We start from the raw sequence: 16350 nt of genomic DNA, 5'->3' as shown, positions 1-16350 counted from the left end.
GAATTTTGAGGGTTAGGGAGTAAATGTTGTATTGAATATGGGGGTAGAGCTGCTGATAATGAATAGAGGATGGGAGTGAGAAGACATGACAATGAATTGGGGGGAAGGGGCATGTAAATATAATGAGTCGGGGGAGCGGGAGGTACATAGTGAGGGGCGTGGAGTATGCAGTGACTGGTAATGAATTGGCAGAGAGAGTACAGGTGCTAATTAATTTATATATTTATTAGGTGCGGAAAGTGGCTATGTATAGCTAGAAGGGGCTCAGTGACGTATTATAATTTATATTTGGAATGGTGGGTTGCATAATAACCAACTGTATATTAATGGTGGGTACATATATGTATTCAGATGTGTAGTGTAGAAGAAAGGAAAAAAGAGGGGAATGTGCTCTGGAGGCCGTTTCCCCGAGGTAACTGTGTTATTTTATGCAGAGATGAGTCCTGGCTGGAAGAATTGATGGCGGTCTGCGCTGCATGAAAAAGAAAAGCAAAGATAAAGGACTTCAGCTAGAGACATCACTGGTGAGTCAGTGTGTTACCTGTACACTTATATATATAAAATATATTTATGTTTAATAGGTTAGAGTAGAGTAGAGTCGGGCAAAAAAGTCTACCATGTCGTGGTGGCGGCTTAAAAATTCTTTTGGCGAGAACAAAAGCTGCTGGCTAGGTATGTGATCTTATGTTTGATGGGAATTGTTAACATCTCATTGATGAGGACGTGGTGAAGTTGAGTTTTTCAGAGTGAGCGGTGGGACTGTGGAAGGTTCGAAGGGTGGAGGCGGAGCTGGGGTGGAGCCTGGGTGTAGTCTCAAGGGGGCTTGAAAATTTTGCCAGTATGTAGCACTGAAATTCCTAGTGGCAGCCCTGCTGCTCATTACCACTTTTACTGTCCTGCATACACAGCGCACAGTACCACTCCTCTTGTACGGTATATATACACTGCTCAGTACCACTTTTCCTGTCATGTACATATACACTGCACAGTACCACTTCTGTCCTGTTGTTGGAGAGGCGACATTGGTCTTTGGGAGGGTTAATATTGGTTTATTATTTTCAGGAATACTATGGTAAAATAAGAAATACCTGCATTTTTTGGACTATAAGACGCACTTTTTTCCTTCCAAAATGTGGAGAAAAATGGGTGGTGTGTCTTATAGTCCACATGTACCGGCTCTGGCTGTGGTGGGGAGGTGGGGGAGCGGCATTGGCGGAGCAGTGGGTCACAGAGACAGGAGCCGGCGGCTACGGCTAGCTCCTGTGCCCGCTGCTGAAGAGAAATGAATTCTCACTGCATTCCACCCCCATGAAAGTGGAGGGCAATGAATATTAATTTCTTTTTAGCATCCTGGTATGATTGGCCCTCATCCCCATCCTGGTATGATTGGTCCCATCCTTATCCTGGTATGATTGGTCCCATCCTTATCCTGGTATGATTGGTCCCATCCTTTCCTTATGCATGGCACCATCAGAAAAGATTTAAAAAACAAACCATTACACTTACCTTCCTGGCGCTCCCTCGCAGCGCCCTCCTCCATTGCCAGCAGTTGCTTAATGCTTGTAAGCAGCTCATGGAAGGGATGTCATGCACTGCTTGCAAGCTGAAAGGCAGCTGCCGGAATACTCAGTGCTCTGCACGCAGGGACTGTTTGTGCAGAGAGCAGTGAGTATTCATTGCTCTTCAGTAGCGCGCAGTGTCAGCCAGAGCAGCAGGAAGGCTCCAGCTGAGACTGTGCGCGCTACTGAAGAGCAATGAATTCTCACTGCTGTCTGCGATGAACAGTTCTGGCATGCAGGGAGCACTGAGTATTCTGGCATCTGCCCTTAAGCTTGAAAGCAGCGCATAAAGTCCCTGCCAAGCGCTGCTCACAAGTAAAAGCAGCTGCTGGCGTCGGAATAAGATGCTGCAAGGGAGCGTTGGGCAGGTAAGTGTAATGTTTGATTGTTTTTCAATCTTTTCTGATGGGGCCATGCATACCAGGATAAGGAAAGGATGGGAACAATCATATCTGGATAAGGATGGGTCATACATACAAGGACTGGGACAGTCATAACAAGTAAAGGACGGAGCCCTGCAGACCAGGACAGGGATGGGGCCATGCATACCATTATATGGATGAGGGTGATCATTCCTGCCAGGATAAGGATGAGGTGGACCATTCCTACCAGGATAGGGATGAGGAGCCATGCATACTAAGACGAGATGGAGCCCTGCATACCAGGATACGGATGGAGCCATGCATACTAGGACGATATGGGGACCCTGTATATCAGTAAAGGTATGAGGGCAATTGTTCCTGCCAGTATAGGGATGAGGAGGCCATGCACCCCAGGCCAGGGATGAGGTGGCATGCATACCATGATGTGGATGAGGAGACATGCATACCATGATGGTGATGAGGGCCATGCATACCAGGATAGGGATGAGGGAGCCATGCATGCCAGGATAGGGATGAAGGGCCATGTGTTTCAGAATGGAGATGAGGGGACCATATTTACCAGGATATTAAGTACATAATTGACCACATTTTTGCTTCAGTCTTTTTTTCCCCCTAATTTCCTCCTCTAAAACCTAGGTCCATCTAATAGTCTGAAAAATACAGTGTATATATTGGAAAACCCATTTAAATGGATTATGCAAAGTATAAGACCTATGTAGTCACTGGGGTACGACCACTGGGACCTCCATGATCCCGAGAACTGGCGATCTAAAGAAGAGGTCGATCATGCGCACTGAGGTGGCATTCACACATGGCACTTCAAATAACTCCTTTAAGATGTGTTGAAGGGCACAACAAAGTATAAGAAAATCCACCGATCGTGTGTGGGGGGAGTGTTATAGTATGTGGGCTGGTGGGGTTTGTGTGGCAGGGCTGCTTTTTTATCCCAGTACAGCTCTGAAAGTAGGGATAAAGGGAAACTGTTGCTATTGTACAGAAATTCACACTTGACACTCACTGCACATTTAATGTTGTCAATCATAGAAGCAACTTATGGCCAGAAAGACTGGACCTGGTCTTGTAGGGACTGTGGTGCCCCTGAGGCTCAGTCGCCACAGAGGTACTGCACCTTCTCCTAAGGTGTAGTGCCCCACCATTCAGGTAAGGTGGGAACTCCTTGCCACACTCCAACACCTGCACCACACACACAGGATAGTTCAGCAGGACCTCATTGCAACTCCATGCTTATAGGGTAGCAGAGCACCTTTCGTGGATCCTTGCTTCGTAACACGAGATGTGCTGGGAGGTGGGTGGAATTGAGAACTATATAAAAGATTGGGAATGTTTAGAATTACAAGTCAGTCTGAGGTTAGTCTGACAGGAGGTCAGAGGAGAGAGGACAGTCAGTCAGGAGAGTCTGAGGACGGGTCCGGGAAAGGAGTGCTGCAGCTGCCTCAGCTTCCATAGAGAGAAAGACAAGTACGGAACGAGGGAGAAGTGAGAACAGAGAGGAGTTGTGGGTTGGAAGAGGAACCCTGCCTATAGGTTCTCAGTGCAAGGCCGGGGACCGGTCCCCGAGGTTGTATGGACACTTATTGTTCTGCAGCAGACACCGGAGGAGTAGTTGGCTGTAAATGCATTACTCCCATCTAAGACTTGGGGCACAACAGCATCTGTATAGAGAGCCAGGACTCAGGAACAGGGAGTCCCCGAAGTAGGCTACAGATGTCTGCCGTACAAGGAGAGTTCTAGGAACATCTGACAGGAGGAACTCCAGAGCACCACGGTACTGGAGAGCTTCACACTTAAGGCGCATTGGCGGAGTCATTCAGAAAGGTACATGTTGGCGGAGTGTTGGCAGGGAGAGTCCTATCTTGGCTGGAGGTTGACTGGGTCTCTGCCCCGGAGGACATAGTACTGAGGCAAGCTCCTGTGTGCACTACGAACTGTGAGTAAAGCTTTGAAATTGCAAGCCCTGGTGTCCTCCATTCATTCTCGCATCAGCACCGCTACATCTGGGCATCAACATCCACACTGCCTGGGCCTCTCCGCTAATCCCACATCTACACTGCCCTGGGACCACAGCTCCACCTTTGGGGAGCTACACCATCTTTGCTGCACCCTACCATCAGTCCCAGTGGATTTGCATGCAGCGTTGGCTTACCATCTTATTTGCCAAACACCACAGGTGGCGTCACGAACTATTCCATTAAACTACAGTACAATCCACCATGGATTTGGGCACCCAGGGCAACGGACTGGGTCACCACCGCTGTGACACATCCCCCTGACTCCGGCCCGGTACCGAGTACCCCACAGCCCTGGGAGGGCGACCCAATTTTGGCGTCACAAACAGGATGAAGAGACCCGATACCATCGGGTTCTGTGCGCCTGAGATTTATTGGACTTTACACTTTTGAAAATGTGCAGAAGACCTGATTTGATAGACTGTGAAATGGACTTTAGAAATGGCCGCTGGCGCGGAGAAGAAGAGCATGAAGAGATGGGAGGTCCTAGGAAAAGACAGCGAAGAGTATTGGGCCTTCCCTGCCTGAATTACTATGTGACAGCGACATGGCCCACCCCCCGAGGGGTTCGTATACTGGCTTGGTATGGAGGCGCTGGAAGAAGACGCCGCCCCCAGAAGGAGGGGCAGAAGAATCCAGTGGCGGGAAAGGGGACGAGGCAGGAAGAAGAACGCCAGAATGCCATTTTGGAGAGAGGGAAGGAGTCCTGCGGAGCGCAGGGAAACGGATCTCCCTGGCTCCATGGCTGAAGGCTCCAACCTGATCTATGAGATGAACCGCCGGCATTTGGAAGAAGAAATAGTCAAGCTGACCACCCGGCTGCGGCTGAGGTAAGAGGCCTTGGGGAGACTGAGCCGACAACGTGCCCGGGAGGGGCCTACACCTGCGGTACCCGCCGCCACTGCACCGGACTTTCTCCCGGCAGACCTTGGGAAGTTTGGAGCCGCTGCCATGCCACTGGTGGCGTACCTTGTTCCTTCATTGCCGCTACCACCAGAGAAGTTATACACAGCCCGGGGAGCTGAAGCGGAGGAGGAAGAGCCCCCGTCCGGACCTGGCGCGGCTGCGCAGGTCCCGCCAGCGACCCAAGCGGAACCGGAGCTGCCGTTAGCTCCACCGCCATCCCCGGTGTCCCACTGCCACTACACCTGCACCGGAGATGGGACCGCACCACCCAGAGGTACCATATACTGTATATACCCCGGCACTCCTAATGGGTTGATGGGGAGGTGGAGGAGGCCCTTGCTGCTGGGGGTACCGTTGGAGCTGGTACGTCCGATCCGACATCTTCAGGGAAGAGGGGGGTCTGGATTGTTTTGGGACGGTGATCTCGGGATCCCTTCACTGCCAGGACCCCAGGTAGTTGCTTATCAGCGCCGACAAGCTGCAGAAGCCCTAGGAGCTAGACCCTGCACCAGAACAGTGGAACCACCTCTTGAAGAAGAACAGTTAATGGGCATTGAGATGCATCATGGGTTCCCTTTGCCACAGCTTCAAGGCCCTTTTGTGAATAACCAGAATCAGGATGGTGACAGTTCCAGTTTCGCTTCCAGAACCCCAGGAGGGGAACACAAGTAGAAGATTTTGTCACGCTCGCGCCTTGGCTGAATGGGGGATTGTGGCCCCACTGTGCCACAAACCAGACTACCCTGGAAGGGGCGTAACTACTGCAGCTACCTCGGTCTTCACTGGAGCCTCTGATGGTGAGGTCAGGCTTGTGCGGCAGGTAGCTGTCGGGTGCCACTCCAGGGTGGTGTCTGGCTGTGGCTGCTGATCCCACTCGGGGACAAGTCACATGTACAGGTGTGACTAACAGGCAGGCTGAGACACTGGGCAAGCAGGCACGGCTTGGTAAACTGGCAGGTACAGCTTGGAGACGCAGGGCAAGCAGGCACGGCTTGGAGACACAGGGCAAGCAGGCACGGCTTGGAGACACAGAGCAAGCAGGCATGGCTTGGAGACACAGGGCAAGCAGGCACGGCTTGGAGACACAGGGCAAGCAGGCACGGCTTGGAGACACAGGGCAAGCAGGCACGGCTTGGAGACACAGGGCAAGCAGGCACGGCTTGGAGACACAGGGCAAGCAAGCACGGCTTGGAGACACAAGGCAAGCAGGCACGGCTTGGAGACACAGGGCAAGCAGGCACGGCTTGGAGACAGAGGGCAAGCAGGCACAGCTTGGAGACACAGGGCAAGCAGGCACGGCTTGGAGACACAGGGCAAGCAGGCACGGCTTGGAGACACAGGGCAAGCAGGCACGGCTTGGAGACACAGGGCAAGCAGGCACGGCTTGGAGACACAGGGCAAGCAGGCACGGCTTGGAGACACAGGGCAAGCAGGTGTGGTGTATGAAGGAACAGGTTTGGACCTGTTCACACAGGAGGTGCAGGTATGGATACAGGCAGGAAGGAGTGAAATATGAAGGAACAGGTTTGGAGCTGTTCACAAAAGAGGTGCAGGTATGGATACAGGCAGGAAGGAGTGGAATATGTTGGAACAGGTTAGGAACTGAGCCGCAGGAGTGCGGCGTAGGCGGAGCTGCAGGAGTGTGGAATAGGCGGAGCCGCAGGAGTGCGGAGTAGGCTGGGCTGCAAGGGAGCCGGACAGGCTGAGCTGCAAGGGAGCCGAGCAGGCAGAGCGGCTAAGGAGCCGAGCAGGCAGAGCGGCTAAGGAGCCGAGCAGGCAGAGCGGCTAAGGAGCCGAGCAGGCAGAGCGGCTAGGGAGCCGAGCAGGCAGAGCGGCTAGGGAGCCGAGCAGGCAGAGCGGCAAGAGAGCAGAGCAGGCAGAGCTGCAAGAGAGCAGAGCAGGCAGAGCTGCAAGAGAGCAGAGCAGGCAGAGCTGCAAGAGAGCAGAGCTGCAAGAGAGCAGAGCAGGCAGAGCTGCAAGAGAGCAGAGCCTAAGATAGGGAGGACACAAGGAAAGACACAACAGAGAAGGAAGCTAAAGACAAGGAGACTGACAGACAGAGGTAAGACTGAGTTCAGACAGAGACACAGGGACAAAGACACAAGGACCAGGATATTCTGCCTCCTGGCAGGCGGACAGAGAAGTACTAAGCAAGGTACCAAGACACAGCAATGCACATGACGAGCCTTCAGAGAAGGCAAGACATAGGACAGGGCCTGGCTAGCTCAGCAGCAAGGAGCTAACTGAGTTAAGACATTGCACAGGCAATATTTCATTGGGTGTGGCGGAACTAAATAGTCAAGGGCTCTAGGTGATTGGTCAGGGACAGATTAGACAGGTGCACCCTGACTGCATAAGAACCAGAGAGTTCTGGCGCCGCCCCCCTATACACACATAGCCAGGAAACATACAGAAGAGCAGAGGCACAGAGCACAGGACTGGCAACAGACAGAATTCACAGCATGACCCGGAGCTGTGAGTAAGTTGATGTGCAGGGGATGGGAGGCCATGCAGTGACGCCAGCAGGGTTGTTACAGATTTGCACTAAAATTTCTCGTTATCCAAGGAGGGTTTGTTGCACCAGTTGTGCCTTTTTGTGTTATCATGTTTTTCTGGTAGCACTTTTGTTGCCTAATATTTGAGTGGCAGCGTTTTCTATTGGAACTGAGGAGATCATGGACGCTGTATGATCCAAAACTCTTTTGTAAATAGTTTGCACCTCTTTAGGTGTTCTCTCTTGGTTTTACATAGGAACACTTTGCGAAGATGATGTTTTACATAAAAGACACTTTGCGAAGATAATGTTTTGCATGGACACATTTCGAAGATGATGTCTACCTCAAAGGACACTGCAAGAAATCCCGGCTTGGAGCGGTGTCCAGCACTCACAAGAATAAATGTTTTATTGAGCAGTATTTGATAATGTATTTTATAAGAGTATTAGTAACTGAGAAATGGCTTTTATAGAAGAATTAGGAATGTCTGATATAGAGATAAGTGATATGAATAAAGAATTGAAAGTGACAGGTGACGGGCCAGGTATGTGCGGTCAGTGTCTTGCGTCTAGAGAAAGAGAGAAAAATGAGAGAAAAATGTGTTACAGAGAATAGCGCTTTGAATTGAGAATTGCACTTAGAATTAAAAATTTTAGATAGAATTGTTTGTAACGTTCAAGATGAGTACCTCCTATACTAGGAAGATTAGTATAAGCAAAGTTTGTTATGCATTATAAAATTTTTGTATGTTTCTTTGCTGACTACTTTGTTACTTTGCAGCCCGCGGACGTGCTATGTTTAACGGGGGGGTATGTGGCGCCCCTGAGGCTCAGTCGCCACAGAGGCACTGCACCTTCTCCTAAGGTGTAGTGCCCAACCATTCAGGTAAGGTGGGAACTCCTTGCCACACTCCAACACCTGCACCCCACACACAGGATAGTTCAGCAGGACCACATTGCAGCTCCATGCTTATAGGGTAGCAGAGCACCTTTCGTGGATCCTTGCTTCGTAACACGAGATGTGCTGGGAGGTGGGTGGAGTTGAGAACTATATAAAAGATTGGGAAGGTTTAGAATTACAAGTCAGTCTGAGGTTAGTCAGAGGTTAGTCTGACAGGAGGTCAGAGGAGAGAGGACAGTCAGTCAGGAGAGTCTGAGGACGGGTCCGGGAGAGAAGGAGTGCTGCAGCTGCCTCAGTGATCTGAGCCAGCTGGCACGGGAAAGAGAAGGAGAAAGACGTAGAACTGCACCCTAAGCTTCCATAGAGAGAAAGACAAGTACGGAACGAGGGAGAAGTGAGAACAGAGAGGAGTTGTGGGTTGGAAGAGGAACCCTGCCTATAGGTTCTCAGCGCAAGGCCGGGGCCCGATCCCCGAGGTTGTATGGACACTTATGGTTCTGCAGCAGACACCGGTGGAGTAGTTGACTGTAAATGCATTACTCCCATCTAAGACTTGGGGCACAACAGCATCTGTATAGAGAGCCGGGACTCACGAACAGGGAGTCCCCGAAGTAGGCTACAGCTGTCTGCCGTACAAGGAGAGTTCTAGGAACATCTGACAGGAGAAACTCCAGAAAACCACGGTACTGGACAGCTTCACACTGGCGGAGTCGTTCAGAAAGGTACATGTTGGTGGAGTGTTGGCAGGGAGAGTCCTATCTTGCCTGGAGGTTGGCTGGGTCTCTGCCCCGGAGGACATAGTACTGAGACAGGCACCTGTGTGCACTATGAACTGTGAGTAAAGCTTTGAAACTGCAAGCCCTGGTGTCCTCCATTCATTCTCGCATCAGCACCGCTACATCTGGGCATCAACATCCACACTGCCCGGGCCTCTCTGCTAATCCCACATCTACACTGCCCTGGGACCAGAGCTCCACCTGTGGGGAGCTAAACCATCTTTGCTGCACCCTACCATCAGTCCCAGTGGATCTGCATGCAGCGTTGGCTTACCATCTTATTTGCCAAACACCACAGATGGCGTCACGAGCTATTCCATTAAACTACAGTACAATCCACCATTGATTTGGGCACCCAGGGCCACGGACCGGGTCACCGCCGCTGTGACACATCCTCCTGACTCCGGCCCGGTACCGAGTACCCCACAGCCCTGGGAGGGCGACCCAGGGACCATATGAGCACATTCAGCTGCACAGAAGGGAGAGAAGGGAGATTCATCCAATAAGATATCAGGATCTAGGAAGCCAACAGTATCATTACCCTCCGATTTCTGATGATACAGACACATCATAATATTTTCTTCAAGTGATTTTCTAATTTATCAGAACATTCTATGTATGCTGTCATTTGGCTTTGTAGTTTACAGGCCTGGGCAGGAAAGGTCAGCGTCTTCTAATCCCAGGGGGTAGATGGATCCTCCAGGTGAAGTTCTATACAAAAGGGCTTTCAATGCCCAAAGTAATTTGAACAGTTTTGGGTGAAGGATAATGTTGTGGTCTAGAGGCAAAATGGTGATCATGGTAATACGGCCGTACTACACCAACGATATAGCAGCCACAGCCGGTGACTGAAATGAATCTGTGACTTATCTGCATTTAGTGGTTACCTCTCACCTGGGTAGTCATATGTGGAAATATCCTCTTTACAACACTCATCACCCCTCACATATGTCTCTGTAGCATTAATATGGGTCAGATCTTCACCCTGAAACAAATATTATAAAAGTCACGTACAGATGGAGAAGTCACATCTATGATCAGCTCTAATCCTGCCATCTCCACCGCTCTCATTACACAAGTATAAAACATATAATACTGGTGGATAAAACAAGACTGAGCACAAGACCTTCACAGCCGTCTACACATCATAGGGGAGATCTAATGACACCTTCTCTCCATCTACCTGATGATCCTGAGGAACATTGGGATCTTCTTGTTTACAGTTCTGTGGAAGTAGAGGACTGGTACATCTCTGTGATGTTGTCCTTTTACGGGATAGAACTGGAGAAAACACATACAGGGACTGAATTCATTCTTTTCATATAGATATAGACCGAGTGTATTTAGTCCTGTCTATTACCTGGTGATGTGAGGGGCTGGGGAACCTCCATTATGACGTTCTTGTACAGATCTCTGTGTCCTTCTAAATACTCCCACTCCTCCATGGAGAAATAGACGGAAACATCCTGACACCTTATAGGAACCTGACACATACAATGATACCGTCATCCCCCGATCCCTTTATAGCGCTACTGTGTAATGTCCCAACATTCCCAGCAGTGTCACCTCTCCAGTCAGCAGCTCAATCATCTTGTAGGTGAGTTCTAGGATCTTCTGGTCATTGATGTCCTCATGCATCAGGGGGTGAGGTGGAGGAACTGTGATTGGGCTCAGGGTTCTTCCACATCCCTCAGACACAGGGTCCTGGCAGCGCTCACTAGAGGTCTTCTTCACCACTGTGTAATCCTGGTTATGGAGAGACACATTAATAAATCTCACTACAGACATTTCCAGAGTCCTTACCTCTCCAGTTCTGTCCATCTATTATTCCCATATATAAGAATGATACAATGGGATGTCATCAGAATCTCTCACCTCTCGAGTAAGCCGGAAGAGGATCTCTAGGGTGAGGTGTAATATTTTCTCTGCCATCTTTTCTCTGTCCATATCTATCTTTGATGGGTAAATCAGGAAAATTCTCTTTTGTAGAAGGTCTTCACTGAGAGGATCCGATATTGTAGAGATCTGTATGAGAAGAAGATGAGCCGATATAACATAGTAAAAATCTTGTGTAATAATACAATTACTGGAGATATTAAGGGAAACATAAGAGGAAATTATTTTACAGTATTTAGTTTTCTTCTTTACATCTACTAATAAAACCTATATATTTAGGCCACAGACAACAAGCAGTTTCCTCCTCGGAGTCGGCAGCTGAATACGTTTCTCATAGACTCATCTTCCATAACGCTAATTCTCGTCTCATTTACCGACACTGGAATCGGCATTAGCAATACTGCAGGAGATATTCATTACACGTGACAGGAGAAATACATTAACTACTTCATGATGAGGACGACATCTTCATCTTCTACTATGGCTCTAGAAACACATTTGGCCAGAGTCCGTCACTGACTCCCCCACCGGCCGTCTATATGAAGGTTTCCCGTTTTCCCCGGACTGTAATCTTCTATCATGTTAGATCTCAGCTCTGATTCACACACAGAAGTTTGAGGCTTTTATAAAAGATTTTTTGTAAGAACATCAAGACAGAAGTTATTTGCTGCCAATATCTCCATGTAATCTTCCATATATTACATGAAAAACACCAAAAAAGTGTGAAATATTCCTAAAATAATTATAGTAAAGTGTTGAGGCACCAAATAGGAAGTTTTTACCCAGTATATGAACATATTGAACCAATGTTACAACCTCCACTATATTAAATCTTCAGGGTGACTATTTATAATCAAGACAATGGAATGAAGAAAATCAGCACTCACCCCTTTTGGAAGATACTTCAGTCCTTTTTAATTTATTTGATTCAGGACAATGACAAAAAGTGCAACAGTGCTAGCAGCGTGGCGGCAGGTGCAGTGATTTCCAAAAAAAAAAGATATGACGGACAAACGTTTTGGACTTACTTTGCGCTCCTACTGGTCCGTGTTCCACTGGTCTAAGAATATGGACCAGTAGAAGGACTGAAGTATCTTCTAAAAGGGGTGACTGCTGACTTTCTCCATTCTGTTATCTTGATTACAAAATAAAATTGAGGATGGTGGTACTGTGGGAACATTATATGGTATGTGGGGGCCAGAAAGGTTCTCCGTACAATGAGAGTAATAAATGTGTCATGATCCAGACTGGGTTTTGAGTCCTGTCTTCCTCTCTCCCGGTCTGGTCATGTCAGGGGTCAACTTTCTATGTCTCATTCAGTTGTCAGGTCTGCTATTTCTCTGCACTGCATCCTGTAGGGAGTGTCAGTTATATTTTCTGCCTACGGCATGAGTAGCTGATACTCTGATTTGTCCTGCTGTGCTTAGCTGACTTTGCCCGTGTCTGTTCCTTTCTCTCTTCCTGCCCCGACTCAGTGTTTCCCATAGTGTTTGGATTTCCCTGTACTTGACACTGCTTTGGCTAAGTCCTGATCCTGTCTCTTGCTTCTTGTACATCTGCTTCTGACTGGTACTTACCTTTTGGCGCTCCTCAGACTCTGTGTTTGGTATTAACCTTGGTACTTCGCTTCTCTCTGGTATCGACCCGGCTTGTTTGACTATTCTGCTGCCACCTGGTGGTAGCCTCACTGCAGTGCTGCTGGTCTGCTCTGAGTAGAATTGCAGTGCTCCATCCACTTTGCTGCCATCTAGTGGAGTTTGCATTTACCTGCAGAGCTGCAGTATGACATTATAGCTGACCATAGACAGTTTTTTTCTTTGTTCCTCTCTTTATGGATCCACTTGATACTCTGGCAGATCAAATGTCTAATCTGACTCAAATGTTGTAGGACTTGTCTGTGGAACATAGAGCCCTTGCCACTTCCCATAATCAACTCCAGAGGGAACTTTCTGAGACAGTCAAGTCTTTTCAGGGTTCGACTACACAATCAGCCTGTAAGCACTTGGAACCCATAGATGTCTTGCTACACTCTCCTGAACCTACGGTCAGGCTCCCAGATACTTTCTCCAGGGAAAAGGAGAAGTTCCATACATTCTGGGAGAGTTGTAGGCTGCTTTTCTCCCTTAGACCCCGATCCTCTGATGATGTGAGTCAACAGGTGGGGATAATCATTTTGCTATTCCGGGAGGGTCCTCAAACGTGGGCTTTTTCTTTATCTGCTACTGCCCTAGAATGTGTGCCTGTGGATAGGTTCTTTGAGGCTTTAGGACTGATTTTTGACGAACCGGACCAAGTCAGGGTGGCAGAGGACACAGTCATGGGTCTCTCCCAGGGTAAACTTATTGCCGAATGGTATTGCTCAGAGTTTAGATGGTGGTCCACCGATGTGACCAAGAACGACTCTGCGCTAACATGTCTGTTCAGGAGGGGTCTGTCGGATCATCTTAAGGAAGTTCTGGCTCTCCATCCTCCATCCAGTTCTTTGGAGGAGGCCATGACTCAGGCCATTCATATGGATCGGAGATGGGGAAGAGAGGAGTAATCCAGCGAGAGGTTTCAGTATACTCTGCTAAGTCCGAGGTGATGCCATATATGGAACCTATGGAGGTTGGGGCCATTAACCTCAAGGAGAAGGAGAGGAAGTGGCGATGCGAAAGGAGACTATTCTATTGTGGAATCCCGGGACATTGGAAGAAGGACTGCTCCTCTTGCCCACCGACTAACAAGCTGCCGAGTCTGAGTGATTTTCGAGGAGGTCACCCGAACTCTCAGGTACCTTTTTCCACAATTCAAAAGATTTTGTTGGAGGTGGAACTTGTTGTGGGAATTGTTACACACCCACTTCAGCTTTCATGGACTGTGGGTCATCCATGAACTTCATTGACTCAAGCTTAGTGTCCTAGTGTAACAGAGACAGTTAGGCTTGAAACCCCAATTCATATCATTGCCATTGATAAAACACCGCTGGTTAGGAATATTGTTCAACTTGTCTCAGAGGAGTTCATCCTCAAGGTGGGTTCCTTGCATCAGAAACACATTTCATGCTATGTTCTGGATAATCTTCCAGCAGGACTGGTGTTGAGATTCCCCTGGTTATAGCTGCTCAATCCTGTTATTGACTGAGAATCTCGGGATATTGTGAAATGGGGTCCTAATTGTTCAAAGAGTTGTCTTTCTGCTGTGCTGGTGTCGTCCGTTAATCTGGATGGTATTCCAGAGTACCTGAAAGATTTTAAGGATGTGTTTTCTGAAAAAGAGGCTGAGATCTTGCCCCCATATCGCCCCTATGATTGTACTATTAATCTCATTCCAGGTGCTAAATTGCCCAATGCCCATCTGTACAATCTTTCCGGCCCGAAACGTACTGCTATGAAAGAGTATGTCTCAGAAAGTTTACATAAAAGGTCACATCCATCCCTCTGTCTCTCCTGTGGCTGCTGGATTCTTTTTTTGTAAAAAAAAAAAAAAAAAAAAAAGAGGGTGGTTTACGTCCTTGCCTTGATTTTCGGGAACTAAATAAAATTACGGTGAGAAATACTACCCCCTCCCTGATCTTTACAACCAATTATCTGGGGCTAAGTGGTATTCCAAGTTGGACCTCAGGGGAGCATATAATCTTATCGGTATTCGGTAGGGGGATAAGTGGAAAATAGCATTTCTCATCTCTGAGGGTTTGTTTGAAAATTTGGTCATGCCCTTCGGTCTCACGAATGCGCCAGCAGTTTTTCAGAATTTCATTAATGATGTATTTTCTGACTTCATTGGATGCTTTATGGTGGTATATTTAGATGACATTCTTGTATTTTCGAAAATCTGACAAAGAATCTCACATGGGTCATCTACGTGCAGTTCTTCAGAGGTTACGGGAGAACTCTCTGTTCGCTAAACCTGAGAAGTGATCATTTTTTGTCCAAGAGCTGTCCTTGCTTGGGTTCATCCTGTGTTCCAAGGGGTTTTGTATGGACCCTGGAAAGGTACAGGCCATTGTTGATTGGGTGCAACCCAGAGACCTTAAAGGTCTTCAGTGTTTCTTGGGTTTTGCCAATTACTATTTCAAATTTATTAAGGGGTTTCTAAGGTTGTCAAGCCTCTCACTGATCTCATTCGTAAGGGGGCAGATCTTAGAGACTGGTCACCCCCGGCAGTTGTGGCCTTTTCTACATTGAAAAAATGTTTTATGTCTGCTCCTGTATTGGTCCAGCTGGATCCGTCTGAACCATTCATTGTTGAGGAGGACGCATCGGAGGGGGGAGTGGGAGAGGTGCTGTCTCAGGGACTGATCACTTTGACCAATTTAAAACTTTGTGCTTTTTTCTCCAAGAAATTTTCTCCTGCTGAGAGAAATTACAATGTCAGGAATCGGGAGTTATTGGCCATAAAACTGGCCTATGAAGAATGGAGGCACTTTTTGGAAGGGGCTATTCATTGGATCACGGTGATTACAGACCACAAGAACCTGTCTTACATTGAGTCTGCCTAACGTTTGACCCCTAGACAGGCGAGGTGGTCACTTTTTTGTTACGTTTTTATTTTTCCATCACCTTTCGGCCTGGTTCCAAGAATGTCAAGGCTGATGCCTTATCTCGCAGCTTGGAGCCGATATCACCTCCCGAACCTCCTTCCTCCATTCTTCAGCATGGGGTGGTCATTGCTGGGGTGTCCTTCGAATTGGAGCGGGATATTCGTGAGGCTCAGGGACTTGCTCCTCCGTCATTGCTTGATAACAAGCTCTTCGCTCCGGTTAAGTATCGGTTGAGGGTGCTCCGGGAGTTCCTCAACTCCGCTTTCTGTGGTTACCTTGGAGTCTTGGCCACCCGGAGAGCTATTGCTAGATTGTTCTGGTGTTCCTCCATGTCTTCTGACATCTCCATGTTTGTGTCTGCTTGTGCTACGTGTGCAGGTGTTACAGTCTCCCATAACAGGCCGGGGAATTGGTACCATTGACATTGTCAATTCCGGATAGACCTTGAACTCGTTTGTCCATGGATTTTATCACTGATCTTCTTCCTTCCAATGGCAAAACTGTTGTCTGGGTAGTGGTTGACAGATTTAGTAAACAGGCGCATTTTGTACCTTTGGCAGGACAGCCTAACGCAGAAACACTATCCAAGTTGTTTATTGAGCACGTTGTGTGGTTGCATGGCGTGCCTCTGAATTTGGTGTCTGATAGAGGGGTGCAATTTGTATCCAAATTCTGGAGGCATTGTGCAAGAGATTGGATATTAGCTTGACCTTCTCCTCAGCCTACCATCCCGAAAGCACTTGTCAGACCTAGAGGACCAACCAGTCACTTGAAAAGATATTGCGGTGTCTTGCCACATCTCAGCAGGATGATTGGTGTTCCTCGTTGCCCATGGCTGAGTTCACATTTAATAATCAGGTTAATCAGTGCACTGGCATTTCTCCAT

The 16350-nt window shown here is 48.3% G+C and overlaps 1 protein-coding gene across 1 annotated transcript in view; it reads right to left on the bottom strand.

Annotated features, from left to right (window-relative positions):
• Positions 1-16350, bottom strand: part of LOC141094352 (uncharacterized) — a 172939-nt gene that overhangs the window by 87310 nt on the left and 69279 nt on the right. The window contains exons 6-10 of the mRNA XM_073580190.1: positions 10922-11071; positions 10613-10792; positions 10407-10530; positions 10230-10327; positions 9941-10031 (exon numbers count right to left, since the gene is read on the bottom strand). Coding sequence (XP_073436291.1) covers positions 9941-10031; positions 10230-10327; positions 10407-10530; positions 10613-10792; positions 10922-11071 — 643 coding nt within the window. The remainder of the gene's footprint in view (positions 1-9940; positions 10032-10229; positions 10328-10406; positions 10531-10612; positions 10793-10921; positions 11072-16350) is intronic.

This window comes from Dendrobates tinctorius, unplaced genomic scaffold, assembly GCF_039654945.1.
Source record: "Dendrobates tinctorius isolate UK_male_01 unplaced genomic scaffold, ASM3965494v1 ptg000063l, whole genome shotgun sequence".
In the NCBI taxonomy this organism is placed as follows: domain Eukaryota; kingdom Metazoa; phylum Chordata; class Amphibia; order Anura; family Dendrobatidae; genus Dendrobates; species Dendrobates tinctorius.
This window is presented reverse-complemented; position numbering and strand designations above follow the sequence as displayed.